Source organism: Sceloporus undulatus, chromosome 3 (assembly GCF_019175285.1).
Source record: "Sceloporus undulatus isolate JIND9_A2432 ecotype Alabama chromosome 3, SceUnd_v1.1, whole genome shotgun sequence".
Classification (NCBI taxonomy): domain Eukaryota; kingdom Metazoa; phylum Chordata; class Lepidosauria; order Squamata; family Phrynosomatidae; genus Sceloporus; species Sceloporus undulatus.
In genome coordinates this window covers 71,411,138-71,434,395 of record NC_056524.1, presented here as the reverse complement: position 1 = coordinate 71,434,395, position 23,258 = coordinate 71,411,138, and the positions used below count along the sequence as shown (strand labels likewise).

At 38.2% G+C, this 23,258-nt stretch overlaps 1 protein-coding gene across 1 annotated transcript in view; it reads right to left on the bottom strand.

Moving 5' to 3' along the window:
- Positions 1-233: 233 nt before the first annotated feature.
- Positions 234-23,258, bottom strand: part of UMODL1 (uromodulin like 1) — a gene marked incomplete at its 5' end in the record, with an annotated part of 35,776 nt that continues 12,751 nt past the window's right edge. The window contains 13 exons of the mRNA XM_042458387.1: positions 234-340; positions 1,806-2,010; positions 3,795-3,879; positions 8,915-9,074; positions 12,844-13,080; positions 13,477-13,619; positions 14,573-14,883; positions 17,229-17,366; positions 18,246-18,459; positions 19,757-19,869; positions 20,498-20,755; positions 21,537-22,172; positions 22,915-23,052. Of these exons, the coding sequence (XP_042314321.1) occupies positions 1,826-2,010; positions 3,795-3,879; positions 8,915-9,074; positions 12,844-13,080; positions 13,477-13,619; positions 14,573-14,883; positions 17,229-17,366; positions 18,246-18,459; positions 19,757-19,869; positions 20,498-20,755; positions 21,537-22,172; positions 22,915-23,052 (2,618 nt within the window). The remainder of the gene's footprint in view (positions 341-1,805; positions 2,011-3,794; positions 3,880-8,914; positions 9,075-12,843; positions 13,081-13,476; positions 13,620-14,572; positions 14,884-17,228; positions 17,367-18,245; positions 18,460-19,756; positions 19,870-20,497; positions 20,756-21,536; positions 22,173-22,914; positions 23,053-23,258) is intronic.

Here is a 23,258-nt window from a genome sequence, read left to right as displayed (position 1 = left end):
CTTCCAGTTAAGTACTAACCTAAGTATACCCTAGCAAACATAACCAGGTGTTTCCATGTGGTCATACAGCAAAATACAACAACATTCAAAATTCATAAAACCAAGATCCCTTTATTGGACCAACCAAATTGCACAAAATACATGATGCAAGGTTTCAGAGCTCCACTGGCTTCTTCGTCAGGCAGAGGTATTAAAGTCAAACAAGAGAAAGAAAAAAAAATGACAATGTTGGAGTCACAGGCATACATTTTGCCAAGAAGTTGTTATAGATGTTCTCAGGTTGATCCAGAGGGATATCCATGTAGGCAGTGGCCATGCTTCCTCCTTGGCCATGAAGGCTCTGGAAGGGAAAAAGAAAGAAACTTTACTAATGGAGTTTAAATTTTATTTCCTGGACTTTACAACTCTTTGCTATTAGACTCAAATTTAAACAAATTCTCATAGGTGTTTGCTTTAAAGTAAGGATACTTTCCACTGAGGGCTACATGCACCGTAAAAAATTAAAACATTGCAAGGATACTTAATCAGGAACAGACTCAACCTCTATCTCGGAAAATCTGTTATCCTGACATGGCAGAAGCAATTGCAAAACTGTCTCATTCTCTTCTCAGCTTTGAACTGTATCATATGTTAAATAGATTTCTCAAAGCTTCTCTTGATTTTATGCAACCACTTCAAAATGCTTTCCTTAATACAGCACTCACATTGCATACTTAGCAGATTTGCATGAAGATACCAATTCCACATTCCCTTAATTGCCTGACTGGAAAATCATAATGAAGGACTTGTTGAGTAACTATGTCTAACTTGTTCCTTTATACTGATTAATGTGTCCTTCCTTTAAAGAACATGTGATATCAACAATGATATTGTGGGTCTGTAGAAGAGAAATAATCCTAACTGAAAATGTGGTAGCATTTTTTTCTCCTCCCAAAAGGTTGTAAGAACCCTAAAGAGCTTTGAAATAGCAACTGAATCTAATGAAAAATTATTAAAGAATTTATGAAGAAATCAGGGGATAAATCTGAGCATCATCTGCTTGTGATTAAATTTGGTTGGATATATCATGTCCAGCAACATGTGGAGCAATATTGTATTTTGTAGAATGTCTAGACTAGCATGAGAAAATAATGACATCTTTCATTAGTGGTACAGTGGAACCTCGCCATACGCGGGGGATCCGTTCCGGATCCCGCCGCGTATGGCAATTTCCGCCTATGCTCGAGCCCCATTGTAAACAATGGGGCTCGTGCACGGCGGCACGGGAGCATGCGCGGCGCAACAGGCACGCGCACCCATTCAATTGAATGGGACGCGCCGCCCCTTCTGCCCCACGCGTGCGCCGCGGCTTGAGCGCGTATGCTCAAGGCCGCATATGGCGCACGCACATATGGCGAGGTTCCACTGTATAATATTACCTATATACCAATGACATTTGGATATTACCCATCCACCAAAAAGTTTAGGATTTCATCTGTGGGTGTTATATCATTTTGTCTTCTCACCTAGATCAAGCTGAGAGTGACATGCTTACAGTCATCTAATAAACTCAATGGCCAAGAATGTTTGTGAAATATGGCCACTGCAATCTCCATCTAATAGTCCACTCTTTGTTCTGTATAGGCTCTCTGTTGAAACTAACAGATTTAAAAAGCCTATTTGTTTGCATAAAGGACTGACTACACAGAAACACATGTCTGGTTCATATAACCAGACATGTTCATGTAAACTTGTAATGTTTCATTTAAAAAGATTTCACAGAGGTGCAAAACCATCACATCCATCCAGTGGACAACAGAACTCACACGTGATAAGACTGCAATGTTCAATCACAGAACACTTGGTAGTTAAAATTGTCAGATTTGATTTTGAAGTTGTATGTGCCAGCCTTCCGTTGGTGTCGGCAAACAAAAAATCCCACTGTTCCCAGTGCAAGAACAAATATACCAAGCACAATGAGTATTATATATCCTGCTCCTAAGCCAGGCACTTTCTTGTCCTTTAAATCATCTGAAATAAAAAAATGGAAAGATGACCTTTGAGATGATATAAACTTTATATTATAAAACACAAGTAAAACTATAAAACCTAATATTGACCTTTCATTGAAGTTTTTACAGGAACTTTAATTGGCTATATGTCATACAATGTGCAGTAAAAGCACTGGAATCAAGACTGTGTATCATTTCTGAATGTTCCAGCTCTTTAGGATGTTAATACAGTGTTATATCTGCAGAGCAGTAAGCATTTGAAATATGAAATTAGAGACATTCCCACCTGTTTCCTCATCTAGGACACCTACCTAGGAAAACACAAAGTATACCTCTTACATATATATTCATATTTTCTCTCTCTCTCTCTCTCTCTCATCCTCTCTTCCTTTCATTCTAGCCTTTCCCTACCTTGTTGTTTCACAGTCTCTTGCAGCATGAACTATGGATGTGACTCTTTGCTTATTTCATTCTAATATGCAAGAATGAATCACTCAAAAAGTTTTCTCCCCACTAGGTGAAATTAAAAGTTTTTCCACATTTTTCTAATATTTTTGTTTTGATTTCGGGGTGTTTTTGTGAAAATTTTCTTTGGGGGACAGAAAAATGTATTTTGTGCAAAAGCAGAAAACAAAACCCATCCCCTTCTTGTGTTTCTGTGGAATATGCTTTTTTGCACACACACAAAAGAAATAGGTTGTGGAACAAAAGATGGAGGAGGAGGGCTGGCATCCTGTTCAATAGTTACAAGATTATAAACTGGATTTACACTATCATAACTGCTGGGGATTTACATTTATGGTAATTAATTATAAAACATGACCCCAAAATTCTACCTTTTCAGCTTTCAAAGGCTTTCCAAAGCACTGCAGATTTGGGGCATTAGGGAATTATGTCTGCAGCACCTCACAAGCAGGAAAAATCTTCATTTACATGTTGTTCTGGGCAGGGAAGGTAAACGGTGGCCCCTGCCAAGGAACAATTTGTCCTGACTCTGGGAGCTGTAGCAAAGGCAGTGGTAGTGGGAGCTAACCACAGCAACAGTAATGTTGACAACTACTTTGAATAAAACAAGTGTAGAGCAGGTCTGAAGCAGAACAGATGATGAATGTATTCAGACATTCCCCCCAAGCATAGATGGGCTCAAAGAAAAACAATTGCAGAAGAACCCCAAGGGATCTCTCCAGTCGCTTGTTCCCAATGCACCCTGCAACCACAAGATGTCATTTCCTACTCTCCTGGTCTGTAGAACCTCAGAAACCCTTTGGCTGGGGCACTGCCAGGCTGAAAAAGGTAGTGCCTTAAGGAGGTGACATCATTAGACTTAAAGACAACAGAGCTCTGTCACTGTGGTTGAATCTGACTATGCAGCATCTTGGTCAAGATTTTTTTTTCACAATGTTTCAAACAAAAACGACTGGGTGACCTTGGATGAGCCACATACTCTCAGCCCCAGAAAACCCCATGATAAGTTTGCTTTAGGGTCATCATACGTCATAAATGACGACAACAGCAATGAATGAAGGAGACTTTTTTTTACTTCTGGTGATGGAGAACAATCAGTGATACAAGAGGTTCAAACGGACCATGGAAACCATTTTTCTGCCTTACCTGTTTGTTTCAGCTCATTATTTTCACCACTCCATCATTCCACTGACTGGTGAAATTGGCAAAGTCATTGCAAAGTGCCTGGTAACATCTATCTCATTCCACTACTAATATGAAACCTTCTCTCTTACACACACAAACTATTAACCTTTTCTTTCCTGATGTCCCATTCTACAGTTCTTACTGATTACTCACCACTGGATTTGCGCAGAGGCCCCCAAGATGTCCTGGGCATTGCAATAGTTTCCCCACTCCTTTGAGAACGGAACCCACTGCAGCTCTGCATTAATACATAAACAAACATAGGTTGGATTTTTACCATTATGAAATGTTAAAATGCATATGCCAAAAGTGCCAAGAAAATCCCATGATAGAGCCACCTTAGGGTTGCCATAAGTTGGAAATGACTTGAAGGCACACAACAACAATATGCTAAATGGTTGCAAATTCAGTCCAGTGGAATAAGTGCACATGATTATACATTTTCATAATTTCTTTCTGACTGATGAGTCTACTCTGAATTCCATGACCTATTTTCTTTGAAATTACTGCCTTATAGCCTAAGTCACAAGAAGACAACTATTCTGTACATCAGGGGTAGGCAATCTTTTTGAGCCGGGGGCCGGGTTGCTGTCCCTCAGACAACTGGGGGGCCGAAGCCAAAAAATAAATAATTAAATATTTTTTAAAAAAATTAAATGTATAAATAAACCAGGACAAATGTAGGACAAAATTTTCAAATGGAAGACACTTTTTTTAAAAAATGGAGGACATGCGAAAAAATTTGCTGATTTTTAAAAAAATGTTAATATAAATGCATGTTTCTGAGGCTTCTATAGACAATTGCCTCCCAAAGGCCCCGGCGGCAATCGGCGGCAGGACCGTGCTGGGGCCAGTCCCAAGGCCTCGCCGGGCCGCATCCGGCCCGCGGGCCGCAGGTTGCCTACCCCTGCTGTACATGATATATTTTTGTCATGCAAATGATTTGTGGGTACAGTTGTACATATTAACACTGTACCCCATGGGTAAGATTACACAAACATAAACTTACTAAAATGTGCATTTAATAATCTGCAGAAAGACTGCAAATGGATCATGTAGTGTCCATATCTTGTAGAAACTGCAAATGAGACAGTTTCCCATGTTTTCTAATCAAAGCTTCTCAGGAATTCCTGACAATGTCAGGATCCTAAATGAAAATAGTATCGTTATTATTTCATCCTCACCCTACAGATTTCTTTAGCACCAAAATATTTCAGCTGGGCTCATGGGCCTCATACAGACAGGCCGAAATAAAGCTGCTTCGGGTCACTTTGGAGGTATGCTATTTAAATGATGCACGTGTCCTAAGAGTCCGGAAGCCACGCCAAAGCCATGTTCTAGTCCTAAGGATTGGAGCGTGACTTTGGCGTGGTTTCCGGATTCTTAGGACACATGAATAATTTAAACAGCATATCTCCAAAGTGACCCAAAGCAGCTTTATTTTGGCCTGTCTGTACAGGCTCATAGTTCTTTTATATGCATTCCTGCTTACCAAGACATTCTGTCAAGCCTAGCATTAGACCTTTTTATTTATTTATTTATTGGATAACTAGGTGAAATTATAGAAAAACAACAATATCAATAGAAGATGTTATGGTTTAAAAGAAAACATCTGGAAAATGATGTCCAGATGGTATCTCTCCCCAGACAGATTAGCAAAGACTTACAAAGATACTAATAATCTGGGATGGAAGTGGTAAAGAAATTGGAACTTTATACCATAAGTATAATGCTTTACATGAGCAAATGAGATTACTAAATAAATATGAGAGAAAAAGAATAATTAAGGTTAATCATGTTTTTCTTCTCTCTATGGGTATTTTTTTTAAAGAAATGTATATTGTTATGAAATAATTTTGATCTCTTAACATTTGGGAAGTATTGATTAATTTGTATAATATTTTTTCTTTTTTTTTCCTTTTTCTTCTTTGTTATATGTAAAGATGTTGTTCCTTTACGTGGAATATAGATGTGGGAAGGAGACAGAAGTTGGGTGTGTGTGTGTGTGTGTGTGGAATATATGTCTGTTCAAAAGTAAGTTCTACCATGTTCAACAGGGTATCTGATGATAGGATTGCAGTTTTACAGTTTACAGATGTGCACTTATTAAATGTTTTGTAAACAAACTGCAACTGATTTTCATGTACTTTGATCCTTCTATACAACAATCTGTCCTTAAATTTGCTTTCTCCAACAACACCTTGTAAAAACGTGTGTGTGCACGCGTGCACAATTCTCTCCTACTATGGCCTTGTTATGGGAAAGCTCTCCTGATCGTCTCCTCCCTGTAATTTAATTAATGTCAAAACATCACTAACACTAAGAGTCTGGGTCCAAAACCATGGGTCTAGAATAGGGGGTAGGTAAGAAATATGTACCACAGGATATATTTGAAGCCCCTGGGCCTCTTCAAAACTATTTTGCTGAAATTTAATGTCAAACCAGGAAACCTCTTCTAAAACAAGGAAATTGCTGTCCAATCTCAGTGTTGTTGTAGCAGTTGGGTCTGGCGGGGGTGGCCTGCAGTGTGTTCTGGGATGGGGTGGGACTAGCTTCTGGATGAACCAAAATTGCCAATTCTGATCTAGAATATGAGAAACATCTCCCTGAGCCTGTGCCAAGTGATGCCGACAGAAGTTAGAGCCTACTGAAAAAGACAAAACAGAAATGACGAGAAATGTACATTTTTATTTTATTCTTGCACATGAGAATGAAAACTTTCCAAAGATTTTTCCCTGATGGCCATGATTCCAAAAGTTGTTCTGCCTTTACAATTATTCATTTTTCAGGATTTTTAGTGAAAAATTCACGAAGTTACAATGTTCCTGTGCAAACTACAATATCAAATTTTGTGCAAAATCCAACTGCTGGCATCCTGTTAGTACGTTATAATGTTTTAGGTCTGCCTTGTGAAATTAAAATTCACTTTTTAGGTCATTGTGTTGATCAGAATTCTGTTCTGATCATGCAGTGGCCTAAAGTACTCCCCAAAATCATTTTATATGCCATGAATCCCCCCCCATGGTTGTTTCCAGCTTGTCTTAAAGTGAGGGGATCAGTAGTAACAATCCAGCTATTTTTCTTTAGCTGCATATGCTCCAAAGACATCATTTGCAGGGACATTCCAAGAACTCCCAGAGGTCCCTAGTATAAGGGGCAAATAGTCTTGTTGTAGCAGTTAACGTTTTTCCCCCCCGATTAGGTGGGCAAAAAATGAATACTATTTCTTTCCATAGAATTGACAAAACTGTCATAGGATTGTGCTGAAAGTGTAACCAAGTTAGTGGAGTAAAACAGAATAGCCATGCTGTAATATACTATACTATACTATACTGCCAAGTAATGGAAACTAAGACATAGCAAACAAATATCAAATAATGGTAAATCACTGTGGTTGTCAACAGCTATGCCTTTGCAGGGGCCATGCTGCCTTGACTATGCCCTATCACTGTATTTGAAAAACAGAGAGAAAGGAGTTGGAGAAAGAGAACACACCCACACTTCTGGTATCTTCAATATGACACCAGAAAATTTCATGCCTATAATGGAAGCAATTCCATGTGGGCTTTGAAAATGTACTGAGAAATGCTACTACACCAAACTGTTTTAGCTCAATTTTGCTGAATTATTCTGGAATGAAAAAAGAGGTGGCTATTTATATAAGTGAAAGCTGGATGATCAGAACAAGTTGTGCATCAAATCAATTCAGAATTTTAAAAAGTACAAATACCCAAACATGTACCAGCATGTTGCCTGCATGTTACCCTCTAGACTGCCCCCATGGTCTTCAAATAAGTGAGTCTTAAGGTTCCCTTGTCAGTACAAATCTACTAAGCTCAGAGAGCAGAACCAGGCTTGTGTTAAGATAATGGTGAAGTACAGCTCAAATGTTTTGAGACACAGTTCTTACAAACCTGGATACATACCCAGATAGCCTCACTCCCCAATAATACTCATATCATGATACAAACGTTTATAAACAGTATCAGATAAAATAGAATACCAGAAATGTATTAATATAATGTCAGGATATAATCTATTATTTATTACTTCTTATCACCTACTCACCCCAAAACTGTTGTGATGTTACTACAGATAATGTTTAAATTCACTTTAGCCACAAGCAAATCACTTTTAAGCTATCACTTATAGGTCAACAAGTAATGCAGGGTTCAAAGGCTGTTTATCAATACTTGAGGGAGCTCTTCTACCTATATGCACCTGTCTGAAGACTGCAGTCTGCTAGGGGAAGATCTTCTCTGTGTCTCACCAATTGGGGTAATATGGTTTGAGAGCACATGGGAGATGGCCTTCACAGCTGTGGCACTCAGTTACGGAATGCCCTCCCAATTGACATATCAAGTCAAGTTAACGTTTATTGTACTAGCCAAAGGCCATGACAAAATGAGCTTATCAAAAAGCATAAAACAATTAATACAAAAGGCATAGAATACTGAACATTGACTTTTTGTTTAGTTCCAAGTGAAAACACAACTACTTATTATTAAAGAATTAAAAAGCATTTTGACACATTGAATGATTAAAATCAAAGTGCCAATCACATGAAAGACCCACGTTCATGGACAGTGTAAATCTAGTACTGGCTGTCTACCTGAACTGTTCATCTGGCTGTCTATCATGGAAAACTGAGCTATTTTTGCAGCAAAATAACAATGTTTGAGAAGGTTATTTTTGGGCACTACAGTTTCCAGAATCCCATAGCCGTACAGCCATGAACATGCTGACTGGGGGATTCTGGAAGAAGTAGTCCAAAAAGTAGCCTTTCTGAACTATGCAAAATAATGGTGGTAGCTTTCTACTCTCATGCAATAAAAATCCCTCTTTTATGAAATGCTTCCATTTGCAGTTCCTGCTTTGAAATTATCTTTGCTGAAGAAAGTTCAGGAAGTTCCTCAGAGTAATTTACACGATAATTTTTGTTTTGTTGCAAATGGCTTTTCTTAGCAATATATAGAACATACATTACTCCTTTTGAGGATTTTTCACACTACACAATAGTGTTATGACTCTGCTTTTAACTTCCACGGCTGCATCCTATGGAATTCTGGGATATACATATTGGCAAGGCCCTACAGCTCTCTGGCTGAGAAGTCTAAATACCCTTCCTTAAACTACAAATTATAGAATTCCACAGAATTGTTTCAGTGGAAACTGTGTAGTGTGAAAGGGCCCCTGTGCATTTACGATCACTTTGTTTTCCAAATTGGGCTTGCAGGGAAGCAATAGTGAAAGTTGGCAGAGAAACTTCTTACCGCCTTGCAAGTAGTTCCAGGTGTTTCCATGCAAACATGGATTTTGCAATGTAAGTAAACCACTGAGTCATTCACAAAAGAAAAGATTTTCAGCTTAAACTGGGCTTTTCTGGACATCCCATTTGAAATCACTGTGGTGTGAGTATTTGGAACTGGACAGCTGAAAAGATAAAAATCAGTAAAATAACGGATGGCTTAGCAATCAACACCACCCACAAACTTGTATTTCTGCTTCTGAACTTCCTCTAAAATGTTGTGGTAGTTTTTCAGGGAGTAGGTATTGAGAGTGAAGCCAATACAGTTCAAGTAGAAACTGCAGAATGATTTATAATGTTAGATACATTTAAACAAAACATTTGAAGGTTCTGCTGCTAGACATATATATACCAACAAGAGGCTCACATTTGTAGGAGCACACATCACAATTAAAGCTTGAGAAAAATTACATTTTTGGACAACACAGAATCCTCCAGCCTAGCCACTGATAAATGCTTAGACACTGGATGGCTTCTCTGTCACTATCTCCTTCTTCTCCCCTTCTTGTTGAAGGACAAAGCACAGTTATTGTATATCAAAAGCTCTGCTATTAGGTTCTTTTCAGAAAGAAAAGGAGGCATCGACATGTTAATGTGTTTTCCCCTTTCTTGCATCGTCCTCTCCATCCAACTAGACATACAAGGAACCCATTTGTTTGCCCCCCCCCACTACCACAGTCATATCCTAACAGTGAGGACTATAACAGAGAGGCCATCCTCTGCTATGGAAACTACCTATATTCAAGTAACCAACATTATATACAAATACATGTATTAGAAGCACAAAATGAGTTTTTAGGCCCCGTACAGATGGGCCATTAAGCGCGTCCTGGTGACTTACTTGGGTTGCCTCGGGGCATTGCTTATATATGCCCCGCAACCCTAGTACATCGCCAGGACGTCAAAATGGCGGTGCCCTGTCTACATGGGCGCTGCCATTTTGACATAACGGCTGTGTCACGTCCAAATGGTGCAGCACGCCCGTTACGTCCTGGCACCACTGCAGAGCACCGGAAGGAGCTCCAAAACAGAGATCCTTTTGCACTGCGTATCGCTGGCACAGCCTTTACATGGCTGAGCCAGCGATACAAAAGAAAAAGGGGCCAAGTGGCCCCTTTCTTTCTTTCCCTGCCGCTGTCGGGGTGTTCTTGGCAAATGTAGCCTCAAGGACACCCCTTTCCAGGCCGGCTGAGGTCTGGAAAAGTGGCGGATCGGGCCCATAGCAGCTCAGGCCCCAATCCATTGGGGAAAGGGGTGGGTGCAGGCCACCTCAAAGGGGTGATCTGTATCCTGCCATAAGTCTCTTTTTCATGAATGGCCTCTTAATCACTTCAGTCTGATTGCTAAAGTAAAGTATATGATGTGGTATGAAAACTCCAAAGTGTAATACAAATGCTAAGTTTTAAAAATCTACCTAATTATGCAACATACTGAAAATTCATTATTTATATACCTTTTTGAAGAGTTTTAGCCACTTCAAAGACACTGTCTAAATGATATTGACAACAACTTTTTAAGGTAGAACAGTATAATGTCCCATGTTAACAGAAACAGTGCTGAGGCTGAGATGCAATAGTTTGTTGGTCTAATGGACTAATAAGTTAAAGCATTGCTATTAAAGATGAATGGTTGTGTAGAAATACAAATAAGGGCTATGCCATTCAGAAAGTATCATAGGAGAACTGCATTTTTAGCTATATCCAGACCATTAGTGGTATGTGTCTCTGTGTGTGTGACTTGGGGAATGGCTTTAAGAATGTTGAAAAATTGCAGAGCTATCAACCTGAAATTATAGTTTCTAGTTGCTTTGTTTATTTATTTACTTTATTTCTTTGTAAGCTTCACTCTTTTGATACCCAACCATGAAAGAAAGAAACCAGACACATACATTGGATGAATAAAGGGCCATTTATTTGACCTACATCCTATTTAAAGCTAAGCACTTGAACTTAAACCTTAAAAGTCAAACTGTGAGAGAATGATTAAAGTGAAAGCCTGGTGCAAGTCCAGCTGAAGCCAGGTGTCAATCCTAGACCTCCTCTTGAAACTATATGAGATGATGGAATTGGATTTGCTGTCACATAAATTACAAGATGAAAATAATGACAAATGGAGAGGATGTTGGGAAAAGGTAATGGAATATCTGGAAAAGACTTGGGGTAATGTTGCAAACTGGGCTTCAAATATTGAGGAAATTATCTGACATAAAAATAATGATAAAATTGGCCTTGTTTATCTAGATTTGTAAGCCTGTACGGTAAATCCTGCAAGAGAATCATTTAAACAAGACCAGAAGACAGGAAAGTTAAGAAGGAAATTGGATAAGTAAAGAAACAAGAAAGAATGTTTTAAACTAAAGGGTATACCTTTAAGCTTTTGAGTTGATAATGTTACAACAAACATAGAAGGAAAAACAATAACAATTAGTCTATTGTAACATAAATTAAAGGTGGGAGGAAGGTAATGATATTGTACAACATTTACAGAAGTGTCACAAGAACTGTTCTGTGTAATAATGATTAAGTTGAATTCTAGAAGTTTGGGGAAGGGAAGTGGGGTAACAATAATAGTAAAGCTTGTTGGCATAAAGTACTGTTATAATGTAAAAAGAAAGAGAATGTGTGTATATTTTGAAGTATGTTATGTTGGCAATAGATGGAAAACTCAATAAAAAGCTAAGGGGAAAAAAAAATCCTAGACCTCCTCTTCAGCCTTCCCTTTGGGCACAAACACCGAACCCTGAGGTAAATCTGATGATTCGGATTTCATCCTCAGCCAGTCCTAGGAAGGTAAACATAAGGTACTCTCCCCCAAACTCCCTCGAATTTGTAACATTGAGCAAAACCCCCATGTCTACCCCAAAGGCAGGTTCTCTCACAACTCCATGTCCCTTGATGTGTACAAGCTGATCAACAGCCTAACCTTTTACCACAAAGGGGTGCCAAAGGTGCATACTAAACAATTCTTTAACCCCATATGGGCCAGTGACAGCTATTTATCAGCCACCCTTAGCGAATTTCCAGTCCCTTCACACATTATGGGGTAGGCAAAAAAAAAAACCCGGGGAAAGGGGAGAAAATTCCTACCCGGTCCTGAAGCGCCCAACAAAGTTCACACTGCATTTAGGGTGGGAAGGTGGACTGCTGGTCATCGAAAAGAGGCAGGATGGTAGGGCCTATTGTCTTTATATATGACTCCATCCCCTATCACATGCCTCAGCTTGCTCCGTTGGACCATGCTGTCATTTGAAAATACTGGTCTTATCATGGAGGGTATCAAAGCCCCATCCCCCCTCAATGGCTCTGCCAGTCGTCTTGGTGTGAAATGTCTGATACCTTGAATCTGTTGTATGTCCATAGCTTATATTTTTCTTTCATGGGAATGTGACCTTGTTCTTCTATATACTGTTCCTGCATATCTAACCCCACAATCAGAATCAAAGATTACATTGGCCAGTAATAAAAGCACAGAAGAATCCTTGGAGTCTGAGAGGTCCTCCTGCCATTAGCAAATCACAAACAGAGAATGCAGCTTGTGAAGGAGATTGGTCAGCTCCATCCACTCCACCATCACAAAATGAAATGAGATATGCTCTACCTTGGGAAATGCACAACTTGGAAAATGTTGCAGTTTGGGGAGGGGAGAGGTTGTATTAAAGCTCCTCAGATGCCAGAGCTAACATGCCCAATGGACATATAATATCCTGACCTGCATCAGTCACTCTTCCATTCTTGAAGGGACTTGCATAACATACTTGATACAATCTGCTCTTGGACCTGCTTTCCCACCGGACTCTTTTATGCATGAACCCACATTTCCTGGAAATGACAAATAGTATTTTGTTGATTGTATCTTAGAATATAACTTCAGAGGTTCCATATGAAAGAGACATACCTGCCATGTATAAAAGGAAATGATAGAAGATCCATTGAGTTATTAGTTGGAGTCGCCCAACATTCACCAACAACCACCTTGAGCTTGCTATCTTCTGTCTGAATTCCCACCTCAATCATTATGTCTTCACTAGCAGAGATGCTGAAATTTTTGGGAACTGGAGAATTTCCAATGAACAACTGCATTTCTGTTAAGAAACGTCCTGATCCATGTAAATCCTCAAACATTGTATAAACTCTGCAAGAGAATCAGTCATGGTTAACATTCTTGGAGCATTTAGTGCTGTTTTTCCCCTCTCTTATATGTGCAAAATAGAAGCATTATTTCTAAACATTGCAAAAGAACAATGATCCTGTTCAACTCTCAGTTTCTGGACTAGAACAATATAACCACCTTCTTCTTTTGCAGGTTAGAAAACAAAGCACTGAAGAAAGTTGCATAGCCATTGATGTGTTGTCATTGATAAAAACTATTGGGAGGTTCTTAGCTGTGGAACAAGATTATAATGTAACTTCATCAGAAAATTCAGAGGCTTCTGTTTCTCTTCTTAAAATTTACTTTATTGAACATGAACAATCACTACTATGCCTTCCATGATTTCATTCCCCTTTTATTTGTTGAGATTTTCTTTACCCTTCCTGAGTGTATCCAGATGAAGTCAAGAGATCATTCGGAAACACACAATGAATCGGGCTGGCAACTCTTAAATGGTGGATAACACCCAGGGAAGACATATCATTTCGGAGAATTGTTTTTACTATGGTGTGTGTTGTATTCTGAAACATAAAGGCAAAAAGGACATAGTTTTTCATTTCATTCTTCTTTTCATTTCACTATCCATTCACTCTTCACTTTGCTGGTTTACATCTCAGTTATGGAGGTCATACTGCTATTCATTTAAGGAAATAAATGGGGAAAATTATATTACAGCACTACATTCTTATAGCGCTGCTATTCCACTATAACTGCTCTGGCTGCCTCCTGTTGCATTCTAGGATTTGCAGTTGAGAGAGGAGCATTTAGAATCCTCAGCCAGAGAGCTCTTAGGCCTCTAGAACTACAAACCCCAGAATGCAACAGGAAGCACCAGAGCATTAAAAGCGGAATAGCACCACTATAAGAGTGTAGTGAGGTAATGTATTATAGCAATTTCACTATCCACTAACGAGAAAGCATTATAACTCATCCAGTACCCCTGACATATATCTGAGAAGTTTTACTTAAGGGTACCATGTATACAGTTTTACTTCTTCATTAAGAAATTTATATGTCATTCTACACCTAAAGATGCCAGATTGGGTTATAATCAATAACATAACTTAAAGCAATATAAACTAACTTAGATCAAAACAACAGAAAACAATTCATCAAAATCAAAATCAAACCCACTATCCAATAGAACACTTTTGTGAACAGCTAATTGGTGCTGAAATAAGGCCAAATTATTGGTGAACCATCTCCACTATCCTATCTCTTGATTAACTAAATACGTAATTCCACTTGGGTAGTGGGTTTATGAGTGTGAAATCTGCAATAAATGTTTCAACCACTTATATCAGTTTACCCATCATTCTTACTATATGCAATTGTATTTGATTGTGTATTCCTGCATGACAGGGGGGTTGAACTGGATGGCCCTTGTGGTATCTTCCAACTCTGTGGTTCTACAATACTATGATTCTAATTCCATCCTTTCTTTTTTTTTCCTTCAGAAATCAAAATGACTTACACTTTGTACTTCAGTTCCACATTCATTCCATCCGGTTTGAAGAATGACATGACTGGAATTGCTTTTGCTTACATTGCAGTGAGGTCTTCCCAGGTAAAAAGAAGATTCTGGGATTGATCGGTTCTGCAGGAAAGCCTTCTGGATGGAGATGACAATTTTTTCAAACTCACAAAGCACTTGGACTTCATTCTTAATTGAAAACTTAGTGAATGGCAAGGATGAAGCTTGAAGTGAATTACGGTCATTCACTGTTGGTTCTGTTAATGCTTTATTAACTGAAGAGCTTGTGACTGTATTCTCCAAACCTTTGGCTGTGGAGACAGAAGGTGATGATGGTTCATGACTTGAAATATATGAATAAGTCAAAGGCAAAACAGTACTGCACCATTCTTTTTTCTGAGTAGCATAGCTGGAAATTCGTACTATAGAATGTGAGGGGAAAGAGTATTACAATTGCATTTTTTGCAATTCATCTTCTTCCCAACTATCAGGTAAAATGCACTTATCGATGATTAAAGAAATTGTATTTTAATGGCAAATGCACCTCAGTGTTCACACATTTCCATTTTCAGGTCAAAAGAAGTATTTCCAAAAGGGCTGAAACCCAATTAACTTGGTTGAACTTTCACCTCTTTGGAATCCTATTCATGGCCTTTGCTTCTCTTTCTCTCTGGAAAAATAATTCCAAAGCGACAATTAAATTTTACTTTTAGAAATCCTATTCTGCTGGAGCTAACAAGGACCCTGTTTTGGAATAGGGACTGTCTTTTGCAGGAGGTAAACAGATGGTCAAAATTCCTATTTCAGCATCCTTTTCAGAGCCTCATTAAGAAGGACAAAATTGTTTGCTTCGCCTACAGTGCTTTAAGATAAGCAGGTCACACAGAGATATGCATGCTTTCCCCTCTCTTGGTAAATACGTTTCCAAGAGAAGGTGAGGAAAGTGATTTTTATCATTGTTCCTTCAGAGTAAGCTTTGCATTAGATGAAATAGTACCTTTTGCTGTGAAAATTGAGCAAAACTAGAAAAACATACAAAAAAAATTCCCAATATCATCTAGAGATCCAGGAAATTTGGATATGTGAAAGTATACTATATATGAAATAGTGAGGGGTGGCATGGCTAGATTGCACCATCCTGCACTCTTGTCAGTTCTCTCACTTTTAATATTTTTCCACAGATAGTATAATTTCATTTATCCTTTGCTCTATTTACTTAATTTTTTGTGAATGTATATTAGATTTCTCAGTGAATGGTATATTACTGTTTCTTCTGTCACTATATAACTTCTTTCATCTGTTTAGCTATTTGACCAGAGCTTAGAAAGTTTATAAAGTAATTACTGACACTTATGATTTCAAGATTCCAATTTGTCATTTTTGTTACATTTTTTAAAAGGAGCCCCTTTACTGTATTTTAAAAGTAACTAGATGGCTACTTATTAAAAAAACGTGAATGCCAAACTGCTGATCAATAGTACAAACCACACTCTCAAGCCATCCACTTCATTATCACTTCAATGCCTACAGCAGAATCATAAGTCATCAGCATGAATCAGCATTAGAATCTTTTGATAGCCCTCCTCCAATATTCAATGACAGCAAAAGGGGTGCAGTTATCCCTTGTTAAGTCACCATCACAGTGTAACTTAGTCATATACTTGTTCTTATGAGAAATGAATGAGTAATAACAAATAAATAATTACTTTTTAACTAGTTAATTCTAAGCTCTGTGTGAATGTGACAGTGAATTTTGGGTGCCTCAAAAGGGCAGCAAATTGTTAATTACGGTGGGATACAGACCGCCCCTTTGAGGTGGCCTGCACCTGCCCCTTTCGCCGACAGATCAGGGCCTGAGCTGCCACAGCGGCAACCCCGGAGGCCCCGATCTGCTGCTTTTCCAGGCCTTGGGGAAGCAGCAAAACTACGCTTCCCTGCAGCCTGGAAAGGAGTGTCCTTGGGGCTTCATGCCCCAAGGACACCCCGACAGCGGCAGGGAGACAGAGAAAGGGGCCGCTTGGCCCCTTTCTCTTCAGTATCGCTGGCGCGGCTGTGTAAAAGCTGTGCCAGTGATACGCAGCATGAAAGGAGCTCTATTTTGGAGCTCATTTTGGTGCCGCTGAAAGGGCGCCAGTACGTAACGGCCACTCCACACCATTTGGACATGACGTGGCTGTTACATCAAAATGGCGGTGCCCATGTAGACAGGGCGCTGCCATTTTAACGTACTCAGTACATACTAGGGTTAGGGAGCGTCTGAAAAGAATGCTCCCAGGCAACCCTAGCATGTACTGAGTATGTGCTATCAGGCCCATCTGTACAGGGCCTATATTACTTTTTTCTTCACAGTTATGTACTTTCTTTCAGTTGCCTTGTGTGGAAGTCATTTGTTGGATTTTTAGTGTCTGTCACCCCGTATCTCAATTTATACACATGAAAACATCAAAATGTATTTCATACACATATTACACATTTATATAGCTAAACAAAAGATTCATGTGGATTGCCACCATGAAATATTAGAATTTAAATACTGCTATGACAAAACTAGAATGAGAATAAAATAATAAAATGTGAGTACTCTTTTTCTATCAGGCCTAACAATTTAATAATATCTGAACTGGAAAAAAATGAAAATAGAATATTGAAATATTGCCTTCACAGATTCTCCCAGGTCTCTCAGTGTTTACATTGATAAATCCTTCTTTGCAGTTGCACTCATATGATCCATAAGTATTATAGCAAGATGCATCAGCGGAACAATCAGTTTCTTCTCTCACACATTCATCGTAATCTGTTTTTTAAAAAAGAAGAATAAAAAAAGAAGAAGAATGATGCATTAGTGTGTGGTTATTAATTTACTGCACCAGCATTTCTTGTACAGAATGTTATTGTTTCCATTTATGAATGCTTACAAGCATTTCCCCTGTCTGTGATAAAGTACAGTACTTGGTACCAGCCCTAGTTAGGAAGTTACCCTGGAAGGGCTTTAATCTGTAATGCCCCATGAAGCTGTTCCCAAAATTGGCAAACCTAGACTTTAGCCTAATCAGCTGCATACACTTAAAGACACCAGAAGGTTTCAGCACATTCTGCATAGTGTCAAGTATGTACCATCTGTTGTCTCAGCTTGCCACTGTCCTGTGAAATGAGGTGCCATTTCTAGGGCTATAATAATACACACAAAAACTTAAGAGAAAGTTCCACAGAACTCAAAGAGACTAGCTTATATGTTAGTAAACATAGGCTTCTCCTGCATAAATTATTGCTTGAGCTATCAATAAACAGATAAATACATGCCATTTTGAAGATGCTTATTTTCTATTCACACTAGAGGAAGAGGAGTGACTACAGTTTAGAACAAGAGATCAGAAGGTGAGGCTCTGAAATAATGATTACATATAATCTGGAGGGTAATCCCTGTGACAGCAAAAAGACTAAGGCCAGCCCTGACTTCCCAGAAGCAACAAGGTCACATCAATGCCAGAGACAGTGCTATATTTGTGGTCAAATATGTACTGCCTTAACTGTGAGATGATGAACCATGTGTTTTTATTCTGCAAGATAACAGGTGCAAGCTCAGTGAAAATAATGAAGTTTTTGTAGATGATTATCAGAGTCCAGATCTGAACTACAGCACTGATCATTGTGATAAAATAAATCACTAACTTACCATGTATGGAGACACTGCTGTTATCAATCATCAAATAGCAATTGTTTTGAAAAGCTTCAAGAAAAGATCTAGTAACATTGTTTGCATCCATATCTGCTGGAATCAGGAGACTGAAGCTTACCACTATGCTTCCATTGGTAATATTCATTATCAACATTTGAATCATACCAGCATCCATTTTCTGAATAATGCTAAGGGGCAGAGATGTGCGTATCTGTTATCAAAACAGAATGCATGTACTGTATGAACGTGGGTACTATGAATGCTTTGAAACATTATGTTTTGTAGGTGGCATAATTCTCAGATAATACATGAAATGCTTCATGTTTCAGTCACAGATAACAGAACATTCAGGAGTTAGCATGACCCTATGAGAGAGAAGTTAGCCAATAATCACCAATTCCTTCAGACTTGCCCTTCAAACTGACTGGACGGTCAGTTGTTGTTGTTGTTTTTAATAAATGGTAAAGCAAATCACAAGATGGGTAAGATAAGAAAGTTGCTTTGAAGTATGCAGTTTCCCACAAGCACAGTAAGTTTGAATAATTCTCAAATCTTCCCTTTTGAAAAATATTGTAACATGGATGTGAGGTTACCTAAAATATATATATTCTGTTACTTACACTACACAGTCACTAAATGCAACATGAGCAGGATCGTGACCACTGATCCTGCTTCTGACGCAGTATGTTCAGCAAAAAGTAAGAACATATTTTATTCATGTACATCTGTACCAGAGTAAAATCACAATTCACAATCAGTAAAAAAATAAATAAATCAGGAACCCCACATGTGTGTATACCTACACACAGAGCCCAACTGGTTCACCCTTTTTGCTAGACATGTAGAATAAAAGTAGGCAGGTCTGGCCAAATTTTCACTCCTTGCTATGGGCCAGACCTGGAAATGTAAATATATATGGAAAAACATATGTTGAGGTAGAACATGGATAATCTCTCCTCCTCTTTGCTCCTCTACATCAGAACTTTAAAAAGTTACTTTTTGGACTACAACTCCAAATAGTCCAGGCAGCATGACTACTGATCATGGTGGCTGGGGGACTCTCAGAGTTGTAGTCCAAAGCTTAAATCCAATGGTTAGTTGTATCTGGAGTAGACCCAGCTGCACCTAGATTTAGATCTACTAGATTTACTGAGTTCCCAGTTGATTTAGTGAGTCTACTGTTGTTCAGACTAATTGGATTAAACCCCATAAAGTCACTTTTCCAAGCTCTACTCTGTAGGTTGAGTGAATAGGAAGGACTCTTCTCTCTGCTTTTATAGATCTGATCTCTCTGGACTCCTCCCCCTGCCCCCCTATTTATAAGATACAACTTGACATGCATCAAGTTCTTGCTATTGGATTACAGTTCTCTTTCCCAATAGTATAATCAAGAGATTATCAATTCATTTAAACCCATATTTCCAAAAGGCACATCACACCTAGCAGTTACGTAATTATGCATTCCAAAATTGAATTTCTCTAGTTTTTTTTTTTCCATATTCACTTACTTCAGTGAGAAACAACTGTGTAAAATTTTGGAACTCTTCACTACTTGAATCGCTGAACTCTGATCTATAGTTCATATTTGATATCCTGACTGTTCCATTAAATTTCTGCACAGCTGCAAGTTATTGAGGAAATAATTAAGGCTATTAGTTATAAGGATGCTGGACAGATCACAAAGACAAGATTATTAGTTATAAAGATGTTGATCAGATCACAATCTGCAAATCAAGAAAGCTTCAGATAAATTGTTGGAGCTTTTTGTCACATCCCAAATGGCAAAAGAATGAAAACAAATGAAAGAAAAGTAACGAATGTTACTTTCAAACACAGAGCAATGATACTTTCAGATTGAGGTTGACAATCTGTTGGTTACTCTTAACTAGAATAAATACATTCAAATAACTGGTAAATGGTGAGTGAACATGTAGATAAATACAGTTGATTAAATTATTTTACTCTATTTTATGCTAACAATAGTATTTAGGCCAAAGTCTGTTATTAGTCTATTCTGTTGCATTTAGGGATGAGAAAGAGGTTGTCCATATGACATGATTAATTTTGGAATTTTTATTCCATTGATGCACAATAGGTGTGAAAAGACAATGATATGATATATGAAAAAACTGTGCTAATGGCACTAAATGCATGCCCATATTTAATAGTTCCTCAAGAATGTACAGAGTTCTTCTTTCTCTTCTGGATTTCTAAGGCACTAGATTCAGAAAATTAACTCCTTTTCTTACCTGTCATTACTTTATGCTGTACTAGTTTACCTTTCTTTCCACAAACTTCCACCTGCATTTCCACAGTATACAAAATCCCAGGTTTTAATCTGGAAAAAGTCAAGTTGCTGCTCTGGGTTTTAATCTCTTGTAGAAGCTGCTTTCCCTCAAAGAGAAAAAACTGGAAAGCAGAATTCTGTGAAAAATTTGTGGGACAGCCGACATGAAAGCTAGTACTGGTTATATTGGAAAAAATAATTCTTCCAGCTTGAGGAGGCACTAAAAAGAAAAGAGGGGATAATTAAAATTTTCAAGAGAAACAAAGAAAATGTCCTTAGAATTCTTGCAAAATATTCACTGCCTGGATATTTTTCAATATCTAATAGATATTGGAAACTATTCCAACAAATTAAGTACCACTCATTAACATTCATTCTTAATTATTATTTAAGAGATTAATGTGTTGTCAACATTTTAAAAAATAAAAAAATGACTTAAAATGCCACAAAATAACTCATATCCCACCAAAGTGACATTCTGCATAACAAGTGAATGTGACTCTTTATGCAGAATTATACTATGAATCGTGTTCTTGTAGCTCTCCTTACTTCAAAAACAGCTCTTATCAAGATGCCTGTTTTGTGTTATATATAATCTAAAGGAGAACATAAGAACCAAAAGCAAAAGCGGAGACAGAGCTTTTGCTATATTGGTCCCCTTTTTTGGGAAAATCCTCCTCAGTGAGATGTAACTGGTGCTGACCTTGCAATCGTTTTGGGGGCAGGTCAATTTTTTTTTTTTATTTACTCAGACATTTTAGGCTAGTCTGAGTGTTTTATAGAGTTCTTTTTTTACTGCTGGTTTTCATTGTATTTCATTATTTTAATTACATTTATTACATTGTTTTTATTGCATTGTCACATTTTATTGCATTTAGATGGGGCAATTAGATTGTCTTTATTATATTTAAATAATCTTGCATTTTTCACACCCACAATGTCTTTTTCTTCATTTTATCCTATTACATTTAAGAAAAGGTCTATAGTACAGTTGAACTCACCACCACAATCTGTAGCAAAGGCGGAATGGGTGTGCTCCTCAGAGGAAGACAGGGACATTTTGGATATTTTTTCCTCTGACCACGATCTGTTATCTTTCCCCACCTCTTTATCAAGGCTTTGATTTAGAGCAGGATGTTCTGTTACATTCAGGGATGGATCTTTCTGAGAATTTCTGTCAGTTAAGAGGCTGGGTGTGCTTGCCTCTCCTACAGTCCCACTTGTCACAAAAGGATAAACAGTAGTATTTGAAACTCCAGGTAACGTGGACAATGAAGAGTTCTGCTGTTTTTGTTTCGATAATCCTTCCTCTGCTAAATTTCTATTTGATGTTGTGACATTGCCCCACATAGTTGTCGCTAGACTTGTTGTTGCTGAGGTACTCAGAATCTTATTATCCTTGACATAGCCTAATGTGCTTGTACTCTGAGATGCTGGCACATTTTTTGCTATTGAAAGAGTGTTTGACATTTGAGTGCCACTTGGGGGCACTGTCATTGCCTCGGTAGATTTAGGAGTGAATGGAATCACTGTGCTCTCTGTCATGGACAGAGCAGTGGCACTAATCACTGACAGTCCTTCTGTAACATTTGCTTCCAATGTAGGTACCATTTCAGTAGTAGGATCCACAATTTCACCTGGAATGCAGCATTTTTTGCATATGACACAAAGAGAAATGTATTAATATACTATAAATTTATTAATTTATTAATACACTTCCTTCTCAAACCATTATGCAGATAACTACAGTACTAATATAAAGCAATTGTCAGTACATATGTGCACATTTGTTATTCCTTGTGAAGGGGCTTTATGAAAATAAAGCAAGGTTGGGCAATTTCAGAAAGACAAGGCACAATTTTCACCTCTATGACAAACCACAATTCTACATTTCCCCCTGCAAATCTCAACTGAAAGCTACTTTTGGCTGCAGTTTCCATGATTTCCAGGCAGTTTTAAAGAGATTTTTAAATAAATAAATAAATCCACAGTTCTTGGAGCCCTCCAGCAGAGGCAACTGACCTTTGGGAGGAACAAAACCTAGTGCTATGCAAGAGCTTGAAGGGGGTTAGAGTTTGGGAAACTAGAAAAAAAGCAATGGGGTCACACTTTATCCATCCATGAATTACAGGACAGTAGGACTACACTGCTAGATGTGTTCCAATGTTGCACTTGCTCCCTCAGCTCTGTTACCAAACCATATGTTGAACGAAGATCCAAAGGGGGAGCAGATATTATTCTTGGAGGCTACTCCATGGGATTTACAACCCAGCTATTCACATGGAAAGCTCTCCACAAGAACGTAATTAATGAGAGAGGGGATTCCTGAAGACCCTGTTTCAATTTGTGGATGAAAATGAACCCCCCACTGTTTCTTACCTTCACAGTTTCTCCCAGGTCGGAGTGGATTGGCATCTGTCGTTGTCTTGCATCTGCATATGTATGAGCCTATTGTATTGATACAACTTGCAAACATACAGCAATCATTCTCTGCTCTAGATGCACATTCATTCCAGTCTGCAATTCAAAAACCCAACATTTAAACTGAAAAAAAATCAGTTAGGATAATGTACACTATAAGAAGCAGCAATGGGTTCATTTATTAATCTCAAGAGTCTGCATAAAATCCAACAATATTTAGAGCCAAACCCTCATAATTACAAAAGTAATTTAAAAGTTAGCGTTAAAAGCATCAAAAAGGGACTTACATATACCTAATGACA